General features: G+C 35.8%; 2 protein-coding genes across 2 annotated transcripts; one reads left to right on the top strand and one right to left on the bottom strand.

Annotated features, from left to right (window-relative positions):
- LOC109231828 (trehalase-like) lies at nucleotides 2,115–5,789 on the bottom strand (the record flags this gene model as incomplete). The annotated part of the gene is given in 12 exon segments (XM_019397460.1): nucleotides 2,115–2,218; nucleotides 2,396–2,609; nucleotides 2,704–2,803; nucleotides 2,895–2,982; nucleotides 3,069–3,239; nucleotides 3,321–3,393; nucleotides 3,490–3,599; nucleotides 3,694–3,794; nucleotides 4,092–4,207; nucleotides 4,598–4,717; nucleotides 5,454–5,509; nucleotides 5,511–5,789. Coding segments are annotated over 12 exon segments (1,515 nt in total), but the record flags the coding sequence as incomplete, so codon positions are not given.
- Nucleotides 12,638–17,461, top strand: LOC109231133 (probable trehalase). Its single transcript, XM_019396695.1, has 11 exons — nucleotides 12,638–13,434; nucleotides 14,058–14,177; nucleotides 14,678–14,793; nucleotides 14,958–15,058; nucleotides 15,156–15,265; nucleotides 15,365–15,437; nucleotides 15,518–15,685; nucleotides 15,777–15,864; nucleotides 16,300–16,399; nucleotides 16,492–16,705; nucleotides 17,143–17,461. Exons 1-11 carry the CDS (start codon nucleotides 12,851–12,853, stop codon nucleotides 17,227–17,229), a joined length of 1,761 nt encoding a protein of 586 aa, XP_019252240.1. The 5' UTR covers nucleotides 12,638–12,850; the 3' UTR covers nucleotides 17,230–17,461.

The following is a 19,129-nucleotide window of genomic DNA, read 5'->3' as shown; positions in this document are numbered from 1 at the left end:
CAAAAAGGTGATAAAGGAATCCTTCTGGGATACTCCCTACAAAGCAAAGGCCACAAAGTCTACAACAAAAAGGGCACACTGGGTAAAGGGAGCGTTCATGCGCTATTCAACGAGATACCTCCTCTAACAAAGGAGGAAACAGTGATGATCATTAAAATGAACCATCTCTGGACCCTGGGAAATATCTGAGGTTTCAATTGGGAAGGCTGATATGATGTGTAAGATGAAGGAGAAAGGTGAAGGACAATGCAACATCCTCTTCCACTTCTCACAAAGAACCTGGCATTGAAATTGCGACCACTGAAGCTGAAGAAAGAATAAAGTACAGTGCAAGACACTCCACAAGTAACAGAACAAGGAGTGCAGGGTAATCCAACTAACCTACCAAGCTCCTCTACCAAACAAACCTCAGTTCCAAACTGGAAACTCAAAAGCTCCCATCCACCTGATAACACAATCATTCTCCTTCTGTATTTCCACTCCAGAATAGAATCCAAACTCAAGTCCCAAGGAATCATATTTGAAGCATAACAGTGTTCATCCGGCATTGAAGTCACTGGTGTGTCAAGAACAAGAAGACAACTCCACTAAGGATCAGTTTCGTAATGAGTTTATGTATATCCGTAGTTGAGTTGTAATCTTGTTATTTGTTCTTCATTGTATTTCCTATTTTGCTTTCCCAGAAGCTTTGTCTTAGGAAAACTAAAAATCCGTAAACTTCCGAGTTTATGTTGTGACTAGGATTAGTCATAAGTCTAAAGCCTTTGTAACTAGGGGAGTTATAAAGTGGCTTGTGGTGAGAGCATCACAAGTTAGTTGAAGTCTTTGTAATAGGGTTATTACAAAGTGGCTTGTAATAGTGAGATTCCAAGTTAGTGAAGTTAAAAGCCTACAAGTGTAGGTCGTAATTTTTTTATCCCCTTGTGTGGGATTTTTCCACGTAAAAATCCTTTGTCTTCTTTACTTACAGTTTTATTAGCATTCTCAGCTTAACCTCATATAGGACCATGTACTCTACTGTTTAGTTGACTCATACAAACTAACACGATTCATAAATAGTTTAGAGAACTCATTCCCAAGTAAAATGTGTTGCTCCTATCGATGTTCCTAAATAATACGATATTATACCACTAATTGGCTAGTTCTCTGGTCTGTAAACTCTAGCTAAACGGACCTTTTGCTAGTATATTCTAGAGCCCATAACGCTAAAATCCTTAAATTATCTGAGGATCCTCCGAACTATCAGAAATGTTAAACTTGGCAGTTTCAACTTTAGGAACTTTATTAAGGATACATCTTTATTTTTGATAATCTTTGCCAATTTAGGTGTTTAAGGCCTCTAAAGCTTCAATTTCTTTCCATCCTTCTCTTGTCTATCCATTATATCCATTACGATCTAAATTTTTTCTTTTACATGACGGTAAGTAACTTTGTGACGACTCTATTCTATTGTTATAATAGTGAACTAGTGTTATTTTCTAAAATGTAGTCTATTACACATCTTAGGAGTATGTAGTCTATTCAACCACCATTACTTCATCAAGACCGTGAATACGATCAACACCATCGCGAAGTACACTGCCAATATTTACAATCTTTACTTCTCCATTATATTGTTCAATATGTTCACGGATAATATTTCTAATTTCGTCAGCTCGAATGGTTACTCTGCCTACTCAGTAGCAGTCAATCTTCAAGTCTTCAGGCCATCCAAATTCCTCCAGAAGTGCCAGTACAACGCCATTCCTCCAGAAGCAACCACTAATTCTTGCATTAAGATATACTATCTACATCACGCCCCTTGAGTGTGTCCCTTCCCTGGACTCTATGAGAAAGCAGGATGTTTTATGCTTTATGCACCAGGCTATCCTTTTATTTCACTTTTTTTTGAAGTTGTTTGCCCATTAATACAATAGCAACATTATTTGGTCCAAATTCAGAGCAATGCCTATTGTACCCCGTTCAACTTCTACTAATTCACCTGCCATTACTCCATCAACACCGTTAATAAGAGCAATGCCATCGCAAAGAACAGTGCAAATAGTTACAATCTTTACTTCTCTATTGTATTGTTCAATACGTTCACGGATAATTTACTAATTTCGTCAGCTTGAATGGTTACTCTGCCTGCTCAGTAGCAGTCAATCTTCAAGTCTTCAGGCCATCCAAATTCCTCCAGAAGTGCCAGTACAACACCATTCGCCCATCCAAAACCCGTCTGCATTTAGACACAAAATTTTCATAGTATGATTCAAAGTATACGAGTGAACAAAAGCTCTTGACTATGCCAGTATTATGTATAGAACTTGTTTTTCCAATGAAATCAATCAAAATACTTGTTATCAAATAAATTGCAGGAAAATCAACAGATGCCAAAATCAGATCCTGTACTTACTTGGGCTACATACACACCACCACCTCCATATGCTCCCCATTTTGTCACGTCGTATTTTTCATACATTGCACCGGTTTTCTTGTAAGCTACATAGTTTGTTCGTATCCATCGGATAACAATGTCTTTAGCCAAGGCACTTGCCTCTTCTAGCCCAGACCTTGCGAGACCTTCAATGATCATGTGTTGAACGGGGGGCCAACCATTCGGAAAATCCCTATAAACTCATATAGCAGATCAAAGATTAAAAAGCACCTTACCATCATAACTTTTTCGCTTTATTTCAATGAGAATTAAAACTAGCTATGTACCATTGTTGTCCAGTATTAGACAGGGTTGTTGCAATCCCTGCAGGTTGAAGCAGGCCCGAGCTCTTGAGACTTTGAACAACTTTTTGAGTTGTAATATCATCTTCAGTTGTAATAAATCAGAAACAATATCATTATATGCTCAAGTAGTGATGTCTATATCCATATCTATATTAGAGATATAGTATACAGACCTGAATTGAATAATTCAATCCAGAAAGGAACAAAGTTAGAGGCAAATGACTTCTTGTTCTGGTGTATATCTTCCCATTTATAAATATCCTAATATCACAAACAAGTGAAACAAAACTTAGAATGCTTTAAGTTTTCAAGGTCAGAAAACATATGAAAATTCGTGCAAGATATACCATCTCGGATGTGTTGTTGTCGTCAAGCCAGTAATCAAGCCATTGCCCCATCTCCGCGTTCCAAAAGATACAGTTTATGGCCCTTTGTCTACTTTGAGAAGCTTCTGTAAATCGAGCAACAATGCTAGTATCTCCAACAAGATTTGCTAAAAAGGCTACGTCAAGTTCCATCTGTAATAGTACAATTTAAAATCTCGTCGTATATGCAAGGTCATACTTATAAGGCCTAATTTTCGGAGATTTACAAGTTACCTTCAGAAGGAGCGCATTCAGATCAACTGGTAGAATTGATGTTGTACTAGTTGTTGTGAGATCAGGTTCATTCCTGCGATACAAGATAAAAACAGTTTCGCATTATCAAACTATAACGAGAAATAAATGAACAATAGGGCTGCATTAAAATTTCTGAATAATGTGCTACCTCATCCATCTTGAACTGAAATCCCATCCACTTTCTGCAGCTGATGCCAAGTCGCGATAAAATTGTCTTTTCTCACAGATGTTTGGGAGTTTGGAAGCTGTTTTACTGTCCTATATCAAATGCAAAATAAAAAGAACATGTTATTTGCACTTGTACAAATGTCATAATAAGTCCAAGTCAGAAATATGAGTTTGCGAGCTTTACAATAGTTGATGATTCTGGCCGGGGTTCATTCCACATAGCATAGTATCGACTCAAACTATGGTTCGATCCCTGAGTATCTTGAATAGTCACTTCATGTATTCCTACAAAAATATGGAGAATGACAGATAAGTAAAGTCCTCAGCATAGACTTACCATAAAAAGCATTTAGGCCGGAAGAATTGTATAACAAGGCCCAAAAACATAGTACTATATTTAACATAGCCGAGGGTCTATTGGAAACAACCTCTCTATCTTCACTAGGTAGGGGTAAGGTCTGCGTACACACTATCCTCCCCGTACCTCACATGTGGGATACTGGGTTTGTTGTTGTTGTAACATATTGTGAGAAAAGCAACAGTCGATTCAATAGGAATCCAAAGAAACAAGATATACATTACCTGAATTCCAAAAATGATACTCCTTGAGCAATGCAGGAAGAGATCTTCTAACCAAGTCCAAATCGCCTGTCCGGTTGTATATTTCAACAATCATTGCAGACAGGAGAGGAGGCTGACTGAACGTGTGAAACACAAGATACGATAAGAATTTGTACAGCATGAAAAGATGAGCTAAGTAGTAGTGAAAGATATAAAATTACTACCTCCGTCACATTTTATGTGCAAACTGACTAGCATGTTCTATTGGTAGTACAACAACAACAAACCCAGTGTAATCCCACGAGTGGGGTCTGGGGAGGGTAGGATGTATGCAGCCTTACCCCTACCTTGGAAATGCAGAGAGGTTGTTTCCATGTTCTATTAGTAGTATTAAAAGAAAAACAAACCATTGAAAGTTGGTTAGGTGTCGCAAAAACTGAAAGCGTCACATATAGAAAGTACATACACAAGTTAAAGCATCGTAAAGGCTGTAAGTTTTATGAATCAAGATGTGAAAAGATTCTTGCCTTCTATTACTGTAGTATGATCGTGCACCATTAAGAACATAACCGAATTGATCTATCAGAGAAACCAGATTACTCACAATCCCTTTTGCAGTTTCATACATCTTGCTTGCTAACAAGCCCCTACATAAAAAATATGGCTAATGTATAAGATTTTCTCGAAAGAGAACTATTAAAAGGACGATAAGGACAGGAACTCCTGAAAGTATCAGAATACGCAACATTGCAACATCATCACTTCATACAATAACACTTAACAATGAAATTAGATTCCAGCTCGTTAATGAAACCATAGAACAAAGAAAAGATTGCATATTTCTGTCGAAATGGTAGGCGTCAAGAACATACTTACATTCACAGAATGCAGAGTTGTGTTCAGAAACTTCAACACTTAAAAGATCTAACAAATACTGAAACTTTTTATAGGATAGAACAGTAGATAATATTCATTCAACCAATTCATTGTTTCTTTAGAAAGCAAAGTAATTCGATCTTGTGAAAAACATGAGCTGAACTTCTATCAATTGCACAATATCGACTATCTCATAAACTGAACATAAGTAACTTCCACTCACTATTTTCTTTTCACTTCAACTTTACCAATTCACTTCATGTAAAAACAAGCAAAAGCTACAATTATTAACAGCATTTAACATAAGCCCGTGCACTAAGCTCCCGCTATGCGTGAGTGGGGAAGGGACGGAGCACAAGGGTCTATTGTATGCAGCCTTACCCTGCATTTCTGCAGGAAGCTGTTTCCACCGCTCAAACTGGTGACCTCCTAGTCACATGGCAACAACTTTACTGGTTACGCCAAGGCTCCCATTTAACATAGTGAGGCAAGGAAAAAAAGACTAACCTTATTATCCAGCAAGAATCCCAGTAATAAACCTCTCTGTAACGTGATCCTGCTATAAATAACTGGATTTTTCAATGGAATCAAAGTATACAACTCTGGTTTTTCCAATACTGTATCAGAAACTTTTCTACTTAAATTCTTCCAAAGTGAATGCACTTTCAATGCCCATTCCCTCACCTCAGAATTCTTCACCTTTGGCAAAAAACCTTCAGGCTCAGCCACATAATCCACTGGCTCAACATAAACCAAATCCTCATCTGCACCATTCAAATATTTACCTATAAACACATCCAAATCATGTACTGGAATTGAACCATTTACAGTTCTTGAAAGCTTATTAAAGAAAAAATTACAAGAAAATACACATGACTTCACACCATAACAAAAAATGGCCCATATTTTTAAGTTTTACCCAACCTAGCCACGTTATACATGTTTTGAAAACTGAAACGGTATTTTAAATTCTTAAGCATTATGACCTTTCCATATCTATGTAGCGGTTACATATCCTCTCCAGGAAGAGGTCTTCTAAAAGCTTCTTCTTTGCTGCTCGTGTTTTTCAATTACAATTGCTTAAAATTAGAGTGTCAATTGTTATTACTCCCTTCGTCCTATTTTTATTGATTTTAGTTGGAAATATTGTGCTTTTGAAAACACTAGTAAATTCAAAATTTGTGTTCTTACAACTATTGCTTCTAAAAGTTATGGAGTTAAATCTATGTTCTCACAACCATTGCTTTCACTCTCTCTTCTTCTCACATCTTCTACATATGCTTCAAGGGACCGTGTATTTTCTGTTTCTCCTCTTGTGTCACCTGCTTGCAATGTAAGAAAATTGAAGAGTAGAAGTCCACCATTGGAGACCATTCAAAGCTTTGCTTTTGAAAATGGGTTTTTTTGAATTTGTTAGTTGTTTGGATTGGGCGTTGTTCCAATTGATTGAAAATATCAAAAGGAGTTCAAAATTTAAATTTGAAGTGATTTGGAGTAGATTTGAGCAAGATTTGAGTTAAATTTCATAAAGACGCAAGGAAGAAGACCAAAAACCCTTTTTGTATAATTATGTATAATCTTGTATAATAGTGTATATGAGTGTAGAAACACACCTTATTATCTATTATACACTTTTATACACCTTTATACAAGCGTCCGTAGACGAACTTCTTCCACGATTTTCAATTGCAATTCTTGTTCAAAACCGTCCAAATCTCCATTAAATGACTTCAAATTTTATATACAACCTCCTTATACTATTTCTAACAAGTCTAAATAACACCCACTCTAAATTTATCATAAAATCAAATTCAGAATTTAAACCCACATATTTAAGCTTGTTAAAAATTTGATTTTCACCACCCAAATGAATTTGGTTTGTTGAATTAATATTTGAGTCACATTTAATTACTGATTCGAAAATAAATTTAAAAGCTTGAGGAATCTTTTTTAAAAATTAAATAGTAATTTTGAGAATCTATAGGAGTTGGATATTGAATCTTAGCCTATTATTTTTGGGCTAGTTGACTGTAAATTAAAATATGGGCTATAAAATTGAAAAGTAGGGAGCCCAATTGTTCTAAAGTGAAATTTTTCCCTTATTAAAAGCTTCAACTGCTGCTCGAGGCTCGAAATCAGATGCTACGAGCCTTCAAATCCGATCCACCGTTCAAATCCAAGACCAAGATATTACGAACACTCAGTCAAAATTTCAGCCCGATCCAACGGTTAACGAATCAGAAAACGTGATTTGAAGTTGGCTGGTCGAAATAAAAATCTGCAGCAAAACAAATACTTTTTTTCTCTCTTCTCTCTTGATGAAAGCTCTCTCAGAACCCACTCTTATGTGCTTAAGTCTTTCAAAGACTTGTATCAATAAGCATAGAATAATTCTCCAAGGTTGTCCTATTTATAGATCATGAGTGGTGCTTTCTCTTAAAGCCAAAACCCACTCAAAATAGGAATAAACCGAATCCAATTCCAAATAGGATTGGAAACCAAAAGAGAATAGGATTAGGCCATTGGGCCTTTGACTGGACAACATGGGCATGTGCCCAACAAACTCCCCCTCCAGCCAAGGGGCCAAATGTGTCTTCAAGTAGAGGAACTATTGACAGGCTTCATGCTTGCCAATTTTCTGCAAAACGCATGCTTATCTGCAAGCTTAACGACGAAGTCCTCAAGCTGTTCCATATAAATCTCCTCATTTAAATCACCATGAAGAAAAGCAGTCTTGACATCCATCTGCTCAAGCTCTAAATCTAGACTTGCGGCTAAGCCTAGAACCACACGAATAGAAGACATCTTCACAACATGGGAGAAAATTTCATCAAAGTCAACTCCCTTCTTCTGGCCAAAACCTTTAACAACTAACCTCGCCTTGTATCTAGGCGTAGAGGTATGGTTATCTTGCTTTATTCTGAATATCCATTTGTTAGATAAAGCTCTCTTACCTTTCGGCAATTTCACTAACTCATATGTGCCATTCTCATGGAGTGACTTCATCTCATCTTCCATCGCTTCGATCCAATAATCTTTTATCTTGCATGGCTTCATCATAATTCTCAGGTTCTCCCATGTCAGTCAAAAGTACATACTCATCAGGAGGATAGCGCATGAATTTTTGCTTCTCCCTTGTAGATCTTCTAAGAGAGGTTTCAGGAGCATTCATAGTAGTTACCTGTGCAGGAATTGGTTGCTGATCAACCACAACTTCATCAACTGGAGCATCCATAACATCTACACCATGATGATCATTTTGATCTTGATCACTATCTCCATCATTGTCTTGGTTCCTTCATGTGAAATAGGTGCCTTAGCAATTGAAACTGGATCAATATCAACTAAGCTCTCATTACTCTGAGAATCTATCTTCTCAGCTTTGTCAATATCTTCAATAGTTTGGTCTTCAAAGAATATTGCATCACGACTTCTAATAAGTTTATTATCAATTGGATCATAAAAACGATACCCAAACTCATCTTGACCATAACCGATAAAGATGCACTGCTTAGTTTTGACATCCAGTTTCGATCTCCCATCTTTAGGAATATGCACACAAGCTTTACACCCAAAAACTCTCAGGTGATCATAAGAAACATCTTTGGCAAACCAAACTCTGTCTGGGACATCATCATCCAAAGCAACAGCAGGAGACAAATTGATAACATAGGCAACAGTGTTAAGTGCTTCCGCCCAAAATGTATTTGGAAGTTTAGCCTCTGAAAGTAAGCATCTAACTCTCTCAACTAGAGTTCTATTCATCCTCTCTGCCAAACTGTTCAATTGAGGCGTCTTGGGCGGAGTTTTCTGATGACGAATTCCTTGTTCCTTGCAATAGTTATCAAAGGGACCACAATATTCACCACCATTGTCAGTGCGAATACATTTTAATTTCTTCCCCGCCTGTCTCTCAGCTAAGGCCTGAAATTCCTTAAACACGCCAAGTGCTTGATCTTTAGATTTCAAAGGATACACCTAGAGCTTACGAGAATGATCATCAATGAAGGTCACAAAGTAAAGTGCACCACCTTTTGACTTTACTTAAAAAGGACCACACAAATCAGAGTGTACTAGCTCTAATAAATCGGGCATTCTTGAGGGAGGATGGCTATGAAAGGAAACCCTTTTTCTGTTTGCCAGCTAAACAATGTATGCACCTTTGCAGCTTTGCTTGTTTTACTCCAGAAAGCAAACTTTTCTTAGCCATACGCGTAATCCCTCTCTCACTCATATGACTCAATCTTCGATGCCACAATTCTGACAAACTATCACTTTCCACCAGATTTATTGAGTCATTAAGAATAGAGCCTTGTGTCACATATAATTGACCAGACTTGACTCCTCGAGCCACTACTAACGAGCCCTTGGTGAGCTTCCATTGGCCGTTAAAGAGAGCATTATGGTAACCTTCATCGTCTAATCTTCCTGCGGAGATCAAATTGAAAGGAAAGTCTGGAGCATGCTTCACATCTTGAAGAACTAACGTTGAACCATTATTAGTTTTCAAACAAACTGTGCCAACACCAAACACCTTAACTTCACTGGCATTGCCCATCTTTAACACTCCAGAATCAACATGAGTATAAGATGAGAAAAAATCTTTTCTTGGTGTGACATGTGAGGTAGCTCCAAAATCTACTATCCAACTCGTCTCATGGGATACCAAATTGATGACGTTTTTATCATAAGCAAAAAAAAGATGCATCTACCCGTTTTTTCAGCTCATAAACCCGAGAGTATATCCGATGAAGATTGGGATTTCGAGAACCAACAAGTATGTGGATATATACGGCAATGGGTTGAAGATAATGTTCGCAACCATATTGTGAACGAGATACATGCGAGATCATTGTGGGAAAAGCTAGAGACTCTTTATGCTTCAAAAACCGGGAACAACAAATTGTTTCTGCTAAAGCAATTTTGTTAAGTGTTTGCCATAATTTTCTTACCATATTTGAATTTCCTATCTCTTGAAGGAAAAGGGAAATATAATTACCTTAACTGGGTTTTTCCTTTTTGTAAAAGGAAATTATAAATCTCCAATATTTGGCTAGTCCTTTTTCTTGTAGGAAAAGGCTTGGACTTCTATAAATTGAGGATCCTTCCTTCACATTCAGTAGCATCCACAATGTAGCCATAGGGGGCTTGAGAGTCGTGTTTAGGGGGAGAACTTTACGGGACAAGTGTTAGTGTGTCACTTGTGTTTGCCTCTTCGTGAGGTTGTTCTCTCGATATTTTGTACTCTCTTTTTATTATAGTGGATTGCTCATCTCCGTTGTGGACGTAGGTCAGTTGACCGAACCACGTTAAATGTTTGTGTCTCTTTTGGCAGATTTCTCTTTGTTGTATGATTTATCGTCGTTCAAGGTTTGTTTTGCTAGCTTCCGCATAACACCTGATTTTTTCGGTCCTAACAAGCCCCTCTCAAAAATAATAGCTGACAATTTTTTTTTATGTATATGTATATTTTGTGAAATTAATCCTCTAAATTTTTTATTGAGTTGTAATAAGATTAATTTTTTTTAAGGATCGGGACTCGGATCGATTTATGGTTTATTTTAAGGGGTTGGGGTTGTAAATAAATCGGGTTGGATCATTGAATACGTGGCCTCAAATTTAGTGAAAATAGCACGGGCTAGCCCGTTTTCGGACTAGTCATTCAAAAATAGCCAGCGTTACAAATGGTCCAATGGGAGCAAAAATTTCCAGGAACATTTGGAACAGTCCGTTTCGGAGCAGAAGAGCCGTTTTCAAGTAGTGTTCGATCGATTATGTATTAATCAATATTCGATTGATTGGTCTGAGGTTATCGACAAAAAAGATTTGTCTAAGCCACTTCGTTTCTTTTTGTCCAAGTCACTTCTTTTTTTGTCCAAGTTGCTTTTCTTTTTGTCTAACTCACTTCCTTTTTTCTATGTGAGTTTCGGAAATATCCCCATTCATAGGTCCGAGATCTACATCTATGAATTGAAAGGTCCGAATGATCAACTCTGCAATCAGTTGTTAGAATCAATAGGTCTTCAAATTGTTCATTTGAAAAAATTGAAACCCTTTTTATTGGACGATCACGATACTTCCCAAAAATCGAAATTCTTGATTAATGGAGGAACAATATCACCATTTTTGTTCAATAAGATACCAAAGTGGATGATTGACTCATTCCATGAAAAATAGCCACTATTTTGCTGCAAGAGGGACCGGTCCAGCATAATATACTGGAGATCGGTGCACCTGTGTATGAACTTCCAGCATATTATGTTGGAACTCCAACACTCGAAAAGTTCCAGCATAATATACTTGAGATTGGAGCACCTGTATATGAGCTTCAACATATTATACTGGACCGTTATATTATACTGGAACTCAAGTATATTATGCTGGAGTTCCAGTATACTTATGCTGGAACTCCATTATAATATACTGGAGTATTTTTCGAATTTTGAACAGTATTTTCGTTCAGATTTATCTTTACATGAAAAGTGGCTAAATTTCGATTACTTTTGAAACTATGGCTATTTTTGAATGACCACTTGTAAATCTTATTCAAGTGGTATAACGGAAAATGTTTTCTTACTTAGGTATTTTTGAATTTCTTACTCAGGTTTAGGGTGTGTTTGGTATAACGAAAAATATTTTCCGCGGAAAATATTTTTCAGGAAAATGTTTTCTTGGAAAACAAGTAGTAATCTTATTCATTTTCCAGTGTATGGTACGTAAATTAAGGAAATGACTTCTCAAGAGTATTCATAAATAATTTAGATATAATAAACATGAAGTCATAAACTTTCAAACCAACAACCTTCCGAACCCATACTTTTCATAAACTTTCGAAACCGCGGAATTTCTAACCCGTAAACTTTATAATTTCTAAACCCGTAAACTTCCAAACGCATAAACCTCCAAACTCATAACTTTGGAAGTTGTAAAATTTTGAACCTTTAAACCTATAAATAAAAAACTAAAACTGAAATTTTAAAAAAAAAAAATTCGGAGAGAGGGGTGGGGTTGGTTGGTGAGAGTAGGGAAGATTGAGAAGGAGTTTTGGAAAATGTTTTCCCTTCTCTTGATAAGGGAAACATTTTCCTCCAATTGAAGGAAAATGAGTTCATAAGTAAAATGTTTTCCAAAACATTTAAGCTAACCAAACATAGGAATATTGAAAAATATTTTCCGAAAAATATTTCCCTTCATACCAAACACACCCTTAGTCATTTGGCTTATTATAGGCTTATATATAGCGAATACAACTTGTTTATGTATCGTTTCATAATGTATTATATTAACTGTATTATTTTAATGTATATAATATTTAGAAGATTTTATTGTTTGTCGTTATTATATGATGTCATGCACAAACAATTTAAAAAATAAACTTGTAATATTACAAAAAAAGAAATGTACGAGATAGAATTATTATGCAAAAGATAGAGTAAAAGATAAAATATGATTACTTAATAATAAAAAAGGGTAAGATGCGAGAGAAAATAAAGTAATGACACGAACACACCAAATCGATTATAACAAATATTTTTCATACGCAACAACAAATTTAGCAATACTAACGTAATAAAATTTAAGTAACAATGGTCCTTTTTCGTTTTTATTTTTAGGGTATCAAGAATCTTTTTAGTAAAACGCTATAACTTCAGAAATCTACACGTGTTACAACAGTGGCTAAAAAGAAACAAAGACAAGAATCCTTGTGAGAATCGAATAGGGTATTTTTCTAGTTCAGTTCAGAGTTAGATTTTTCAGATATCTGCTTATTCCCACTGCCGGCCTTTTCTGCTTTAAATATACCAAATTTGTTTTCCTTCAAATTAACCTATATAAGTTGGGCTCCAACAATTGGCTATGGCATTAGTATTCAACCAATTCAACCCCTTAACTTCACATACAACATGGAGAAAACCACAATTACTGTGATTTTTACTTTATTCATATCATTAACAACCATGAATATGATTAAAGCTGAAACATGTACATCCATTGATAAATCCCATGTAATTCCCACAACCCCTTTAGTTATTTTTCTTGAAAAAGTTCAAGAAGCTGCTCTTCAATCCTATGGACATAAAGGGTTTGATCCCAAACTGTATGTTGATATGTCACTGAAACAGAATCTTTCAATAACAGTTGAAGCTTTTAATAAACTTCCAAGATTTCTGAATGGTTCAATTCCAGCACATGATTTGGATGTGTTTATTGGAAAACATTTGAATGGTGCAGATGAGGATTTGGCATATGTTGAGCCAGTGGATTATGTGGCTGAGCCTGAAGGTTTTTTGCCAAAAGTGAAGAATTCTGAGGTGAGGGCTTGGGCATTGGAAGTGCATTCACTTTGGAAGAATTTAAGTAGGAAAGTTTCTGATAAAGTATTGGAAAAACCAGAGTTTTATACTTTGCTTCCATTGAAAAATCCAGTTATTATACCAGGATCACGTTTCAGAGAGGTTTATTATTGGGATTCTTATTGGGTAATAAGGTTAGTCTATTTTCTTGGCTTACCTGTGTTAAATGTTGTTAATTATCTTTTGGTATATGTTATTTCTTCATTGTTGCTTGTACTTGGTTTTTCATGAAGTAAATTGGTAAAGTTGAAGTGAAAAGAAAACAATGAAAACTGATATAAGTTCAGCTCTTGAAAAATCCAATTGTTTTGCTATTTAAAGAGATCATATTGCTAGAATTTGAACATTGATGTAGCCGATACGAATGATTAGTATAATGAACATTATTTACTGAACTTTCCTCTGAAAAGTTTCAATCTTGAGCCGAGGGTCTATCGGAAACAACTCTCGACCCTATAAAGGTAGCGGTAAGGTCTGCGTACACCCTACCCTCCCATAAACCCCACTTGTGGGATCACATTGGGCATGTTGTTGTTGAAGTATATTCTTGGGCCTACCTTTTTGACAAAAATGCAATCTTTTCTTTTTTCAATACTTTATTTAACTAGCTGAAATCTAGACTTATTTTTGTGTGAGGTGATGATGTTGCAACGTGGCTTATTGTGATACTTACTGGAGTTCCTGGACTTATTTCCCTTTTAATAGTTCTCTTTTGCTATGAGAAAATCTTATACTTTTAAACATATTTGTGATGCAGGGGTTTGTTAGCAAGCAAGATGTACGAAACTGCAAAAGGGATTGTGAGTAATCTGGTTTCTCTGATAGATCAATTTGGTTATGTTCTTAATGGTTCAAGAGCATACTATAGTAACAGAAGGCAAGCATCTTTTCACATATTGATTCGTAAAACTTACAGCTTTTAAGATGCTTTAACTTGTATGTACTGCCTTTATGTGAAAGTTTTAGCTTTTGGGGCATTTCAGACCAACTCTCAATGATGCTACATAATTTTCTGTTAATGCTACCGATATAACATGCAAGTCAGCTTAACTTATGAATTTGTCCCTAATTAAATCACACGCATAAAAGGCTGCAGAGGGAGTAATTGTATCTCTTTCATATCTTAGCTATTTTCTGGGTTCAGGATGTCCGCTTTTATTTCGGTCTTATTTTACTGTGATCTGTCCCCTCTCTAATAGTTCTGTTTTTTTTCTTCTTTGGAAAGGGGTGTGCGCGGGGGTGTTGGTTATTGACTAGAAAAACTGTATAAGGACTGTCTTTGTACTAGTTATGGTTATATGAGAAATCCAGTGTCATCTACTTCCTCTTTTCATGCTGTGTGAATTCTGATCGTATCTTTTTTCTTCATATGTTCAGTCAGCCTCCTGTACTGGCTGCGATGATTGTTGAAATATACAATCGAACAGGTGATTTTGATTTGGTTAAAGGATCCCTTCCTGCTTTGCTCAAGGAGTATCACTTTTGGAATTCAGGTACGATCTTGTTTTTTTTTTGAGGTTCCTATTGAATAGTCTGTTGCCTTTTCTATAATTTACCCATATTTTTAGACTTTGTTATCCATTTCTTCTGCTTAATTGCTTTTTATTGGATGCTTAAGCGGAAGACTTTACTTATCTGTCATTCCCACTTTTTGTAGGAGTACATAAAGTGACTATTCAAGATGCTCAGGGATCAAATCACAGCTTGAGTCGGTACTATGCTATGTGGAATAAGCCCCGGCCAGAATCGTCAACTATTGTAAGGCTCCGCAACTTATATTCCTCATTTCGGTATATCCTGAACTTCTAACAAATGTAAACTGTACATCTGTTTTTGTTTTTTTCATTTGATATAGGACGAGGAAACAGCTTCCAAACTCCCAAATATTTTTGAAAAAGGAAAATTATACCGTGATCTTGCCTCAGCTGCTGAAAGTGGGTGGGATTTTAGTTCTAGATGGATGAGGTAGCACATTATTCAGAAGTTACGAAGCAGCATTATTGTTTATTTATTTCTCACTATATTTGGATAATGCAAAGTGACTGGTTTTATCTTCTATTGCAGGAACCAATCTGATCTCACAACAACTAGTACAACATCAATTATACCAGTTGATTTGAATGCATTCCTTCTGAAGGTAATTTGTAGAATCGTTGAAAATTCGGCCTTATAAGTGTCACCTTGCATATAACTTGAGCTTTTAAATTTGTGTAACAGATGGAACTTGACATAGCCTTTCTAGCAAATCTTGTTGGAGAAAGTAGCATCGTTGCACATTTTACAGAAGCTTCTCAAAATAGGCAAAAAGCCATGAACTGTATTTTATGGAACACAGAGATGGGGCAATGGCTTGATTACTGGCTTGACAACAGCAACACATCCGAGGTTGGTATGTCTTGCATGAATTCTTTCAATGTCTTCTCACCTTGTAAACCTAAAGCATTCTAAGTTTCGTTTCACTTGTTTTTTATTTTAGGATATTTATAAATGGGAAGATTTACACCAGAACAAGAAGTCATTTGCTTCTAACTTCGTTCCATTGTGGACTGAATTACTTAATTCAGGTATGTATCCTCTACCTCTAATGTTTGTTTCTTCTGTAATCTCCTATTGTCGGGGACTTAAGCTGCGGACTAGTAGAACTTTGCATGTAGAACTGAGCTGCACCCATCTGAATGGAGCTTTTACAAAGTTGATACCTTTAACACTCGCAAGAAAAAAAGTAAAATTGAACTTAAAAGCATGCAAAGTTGATCAGTCTTGTTAGGGCCAAACCATTACGGTTATTTGCTCTTGTAGAACTGCTATGTTTTGGCCCTGGACTTGTTTCGACTATCGATGATGTTGTCTGGTCTTATTACTTTTTCAATAGATTTATAAGCCAATGTCTCGTCTTGTTTTGGTCCCAAAATTATTAGAACTTTCTAGCTGATACTTATGGATATAGGCATCACTACTTGAGCATATAATGATGTTTTTCCGCTGTGTTATAATTGAAGATGATATCACAACTCAAAAAGTTGTTCAAAGTCTCAAGAGCTCGGGCTTGCTTCAACCTGCAGGGATTGCAATGACCTTGTCTAATACTGGACAGCAATGGTAGATAGTTTATTTTAATTCTTATTGAAATAAAGTCGACCACTTATGATACTACAGTGCCTTCTACTTTGATCTCTCATATTTGTTAACAGGGATTTTCCGAATGGTTGGCCTCCTCTTCAACACATGATCATTGAAGGTCTCTCAAGGTCCGGACTAGAAGAGGCAAGAGCCTTAGCTGAAGACATTGCTGTGCGATGGATAAGAACGAACTATGTGGCTTACAAGAAAACCGGTGCCATGCATGAAAAATATGATGTCACAAAATGTGGAGCATATGGAGGCGGTGGTGAATATGTACCTCAAGTAAGTGCAGGATACAACTTTGGCATCTGTTGATTTACCTGAAATTTAGTTTTCTATAAATATTTTGGTTAATATCATTGGAAAAAGAAAAATCTCATTTTAGAAACGAATTACCTTTACACACTATTCGAAAAGAATATGTCTGAATTGCTAAAGTGACTAGTTTCCATGTTCTATGCATAATATTTGCATAATCAAGAGCTTTTATTCACTCATAGGCTATATTATATCTACGAGCCTACTTACAAGGCTTCGACTGTATTTAAATCATACGATAAAGCAGTCTACTCTGGAAATATTGAGTTTCAAAATAGACATATCATACGATAAAGCAGTCTACTCTGGAAATATTGAGTTTAAAAATAGACATATTAAGCACACTAAGTCCTTTTTCATTTTATTTTTGAGTCTTGATTAATATTTGTGTCTGAGTGCAGACGGGTTTTGGATGGACGAATGGTGTTGTACTGGCGCTTTTGGAGGAATTTGGCTGGCCTGAAGACTTGAAGATTGACTGCTACTGAGCAAGCAGAGTAACCATAACAAATACCATTGAGTTCATTTTCTTCTTATTTTTTACCTGTTAAAATCAGCAGCAGCGGTTTGCCGATTTTATTTATGTTCATATTATTTCATTAGGTTTTTGTACCATATAAAGTGATCCAAGGGGTGATGTAAAAAGAATTATTACCGTGATTTGTACTTGTAAACTGCTTATAAGATGATTATAAGTTATTCTTATAGCCCTTTTGTCTTTCCAAATTTCTCTCCTTATGTTCTGAACAATATTATTGCTCCCTCAGTTCCATATAGAACAACATTACTCTTCTGAAATATGTTGATTTTATTTCAAATAAACTTGAGATAGTTGATGTTGAATTCATACTAAAATATGTTATTATTTTCTGAATGGAATGAATACTACTACTCAACTTCTTTGGTGTAACATGATGGAATTTTTACCTCCTATAGCAAAGGTTGATACCTTATTTATTTTAAATAAATACCCTTTTAAAAAATTATATTCCATAGCTACCTTTTGATTTTTATAGCCAAATATCTATTTATGGTTACCTCCTAACATTTAGCCATACAATACTCTTTTTATTATTTTTCTCTAAATAAAACTCCAGCTCCATAACCTGAATCTCTTTCCAACAATTCCATTACGCCTATCCATTCGTGAAAAATCAATACGGAAGGTTAAGGCAAAAATCAATGGCCACTGAAGCACCGCTAGAGGTGATGGAGGTTCCGCCGACGTTGGTTACTAAAGCCCTAGAGAGAAAGATCTATCCCATTCTGATGGCCGTTGGTTTGCAATGAAATCTAGACATGGCCACTACAACTCTTGCCTCACCAACCCCATTGCTGCTTTTCTTCATCTACCAGATTCGCAATTACTAACAAAAGAAGACAATCTGCTATTGAAAATAAGGAATTTCTTTCGCTTTTGCGCCAAATTTTGAGAGTTTCGAGTCAGAATCGCGGCCCTCTCGACGAGACGACATTAGGGTTGTTCTTGAACAAAGACGACGAAGTTGGGGGCTGAGCAACTTGAATTTTCTGTTAATATATTTCAATGTATCTCGCTGTATTTCATTGTCTTTTTTTTAATTGTATTTCAATGTATCTCGCTATATTCTATGTATTTCATTGTATTCATTGTCTTTTTTTTTTATTGTATTTCAATGTATCCCGCTATATTCTATGTATTTCATTGTATTCTCTGTTCGCTATATTCCATGAATGTATTCATATGTTCTTTTTAATTAATATAATTTATGTATTCAGATGTATTATATAATTTTCTCTGAAGATTGCTATATTTTTGGGGTATTTTTCGGTTGAGAATCTTTTTTATAACTGGAAATACAAAATTTGTATGTTATAATTGAGTTTGTTGAGTTATATTAGGAGTCTATTATGTTAATTGATTCACTTTCCGTTTAAAAATAGTGTAATCCCCTGTTTCACGTCGTGAATACAGTCGAATAAAATAATTTGTCCAGCTGTAATCCCATGTTTCACGCCATGAATACAGTCGAATACACGCGAATACAAAAATCTGTCTAGCTGTAATCCCCTGTTTCACGCCTAGAAATACTACTGTATTCATGAATACAGTAGCTTAAATACATTGAATACATTCTAAATATCTGAAAACATAGCTATAGCAAATAATATAGTAAATGGTAGCTACAACTAGCTAATAACCACTAAAATATAGTGGTTTCTGAAAGTTTGTCTAACATGATAGGAAAATTGCAGAACTATATACCATAAGGGTGGTCTTGAACTTTCGGTCTAACTTAGCAAAATATTTAAAAGATAACCTCAACTTAAAAAAAAAAAAAAACTGTTGGGCTAAACTTCTGTTGCCAATCAGGCATAAGTTGTATTATTTGTAATATTTGCATAAGT

This window comes from Nicotiana attenuata, chromosome 8, assembly GCF_001879085.1.
Source record: "Nicotiana attenuata strain UT chromosome 8, NIATTr2, whole genome shotgun sequence".
Taxonomy (NCBI): Eukaryota; Viridiplantae; Streptophyta; class Magnoliopsida; order Solanales; family Solanaceae; genus Nicotiana; species Nicotiana attenuata.
This window is presented reverse-complemented; position numbering and strand designations above follow the sequence as displayed.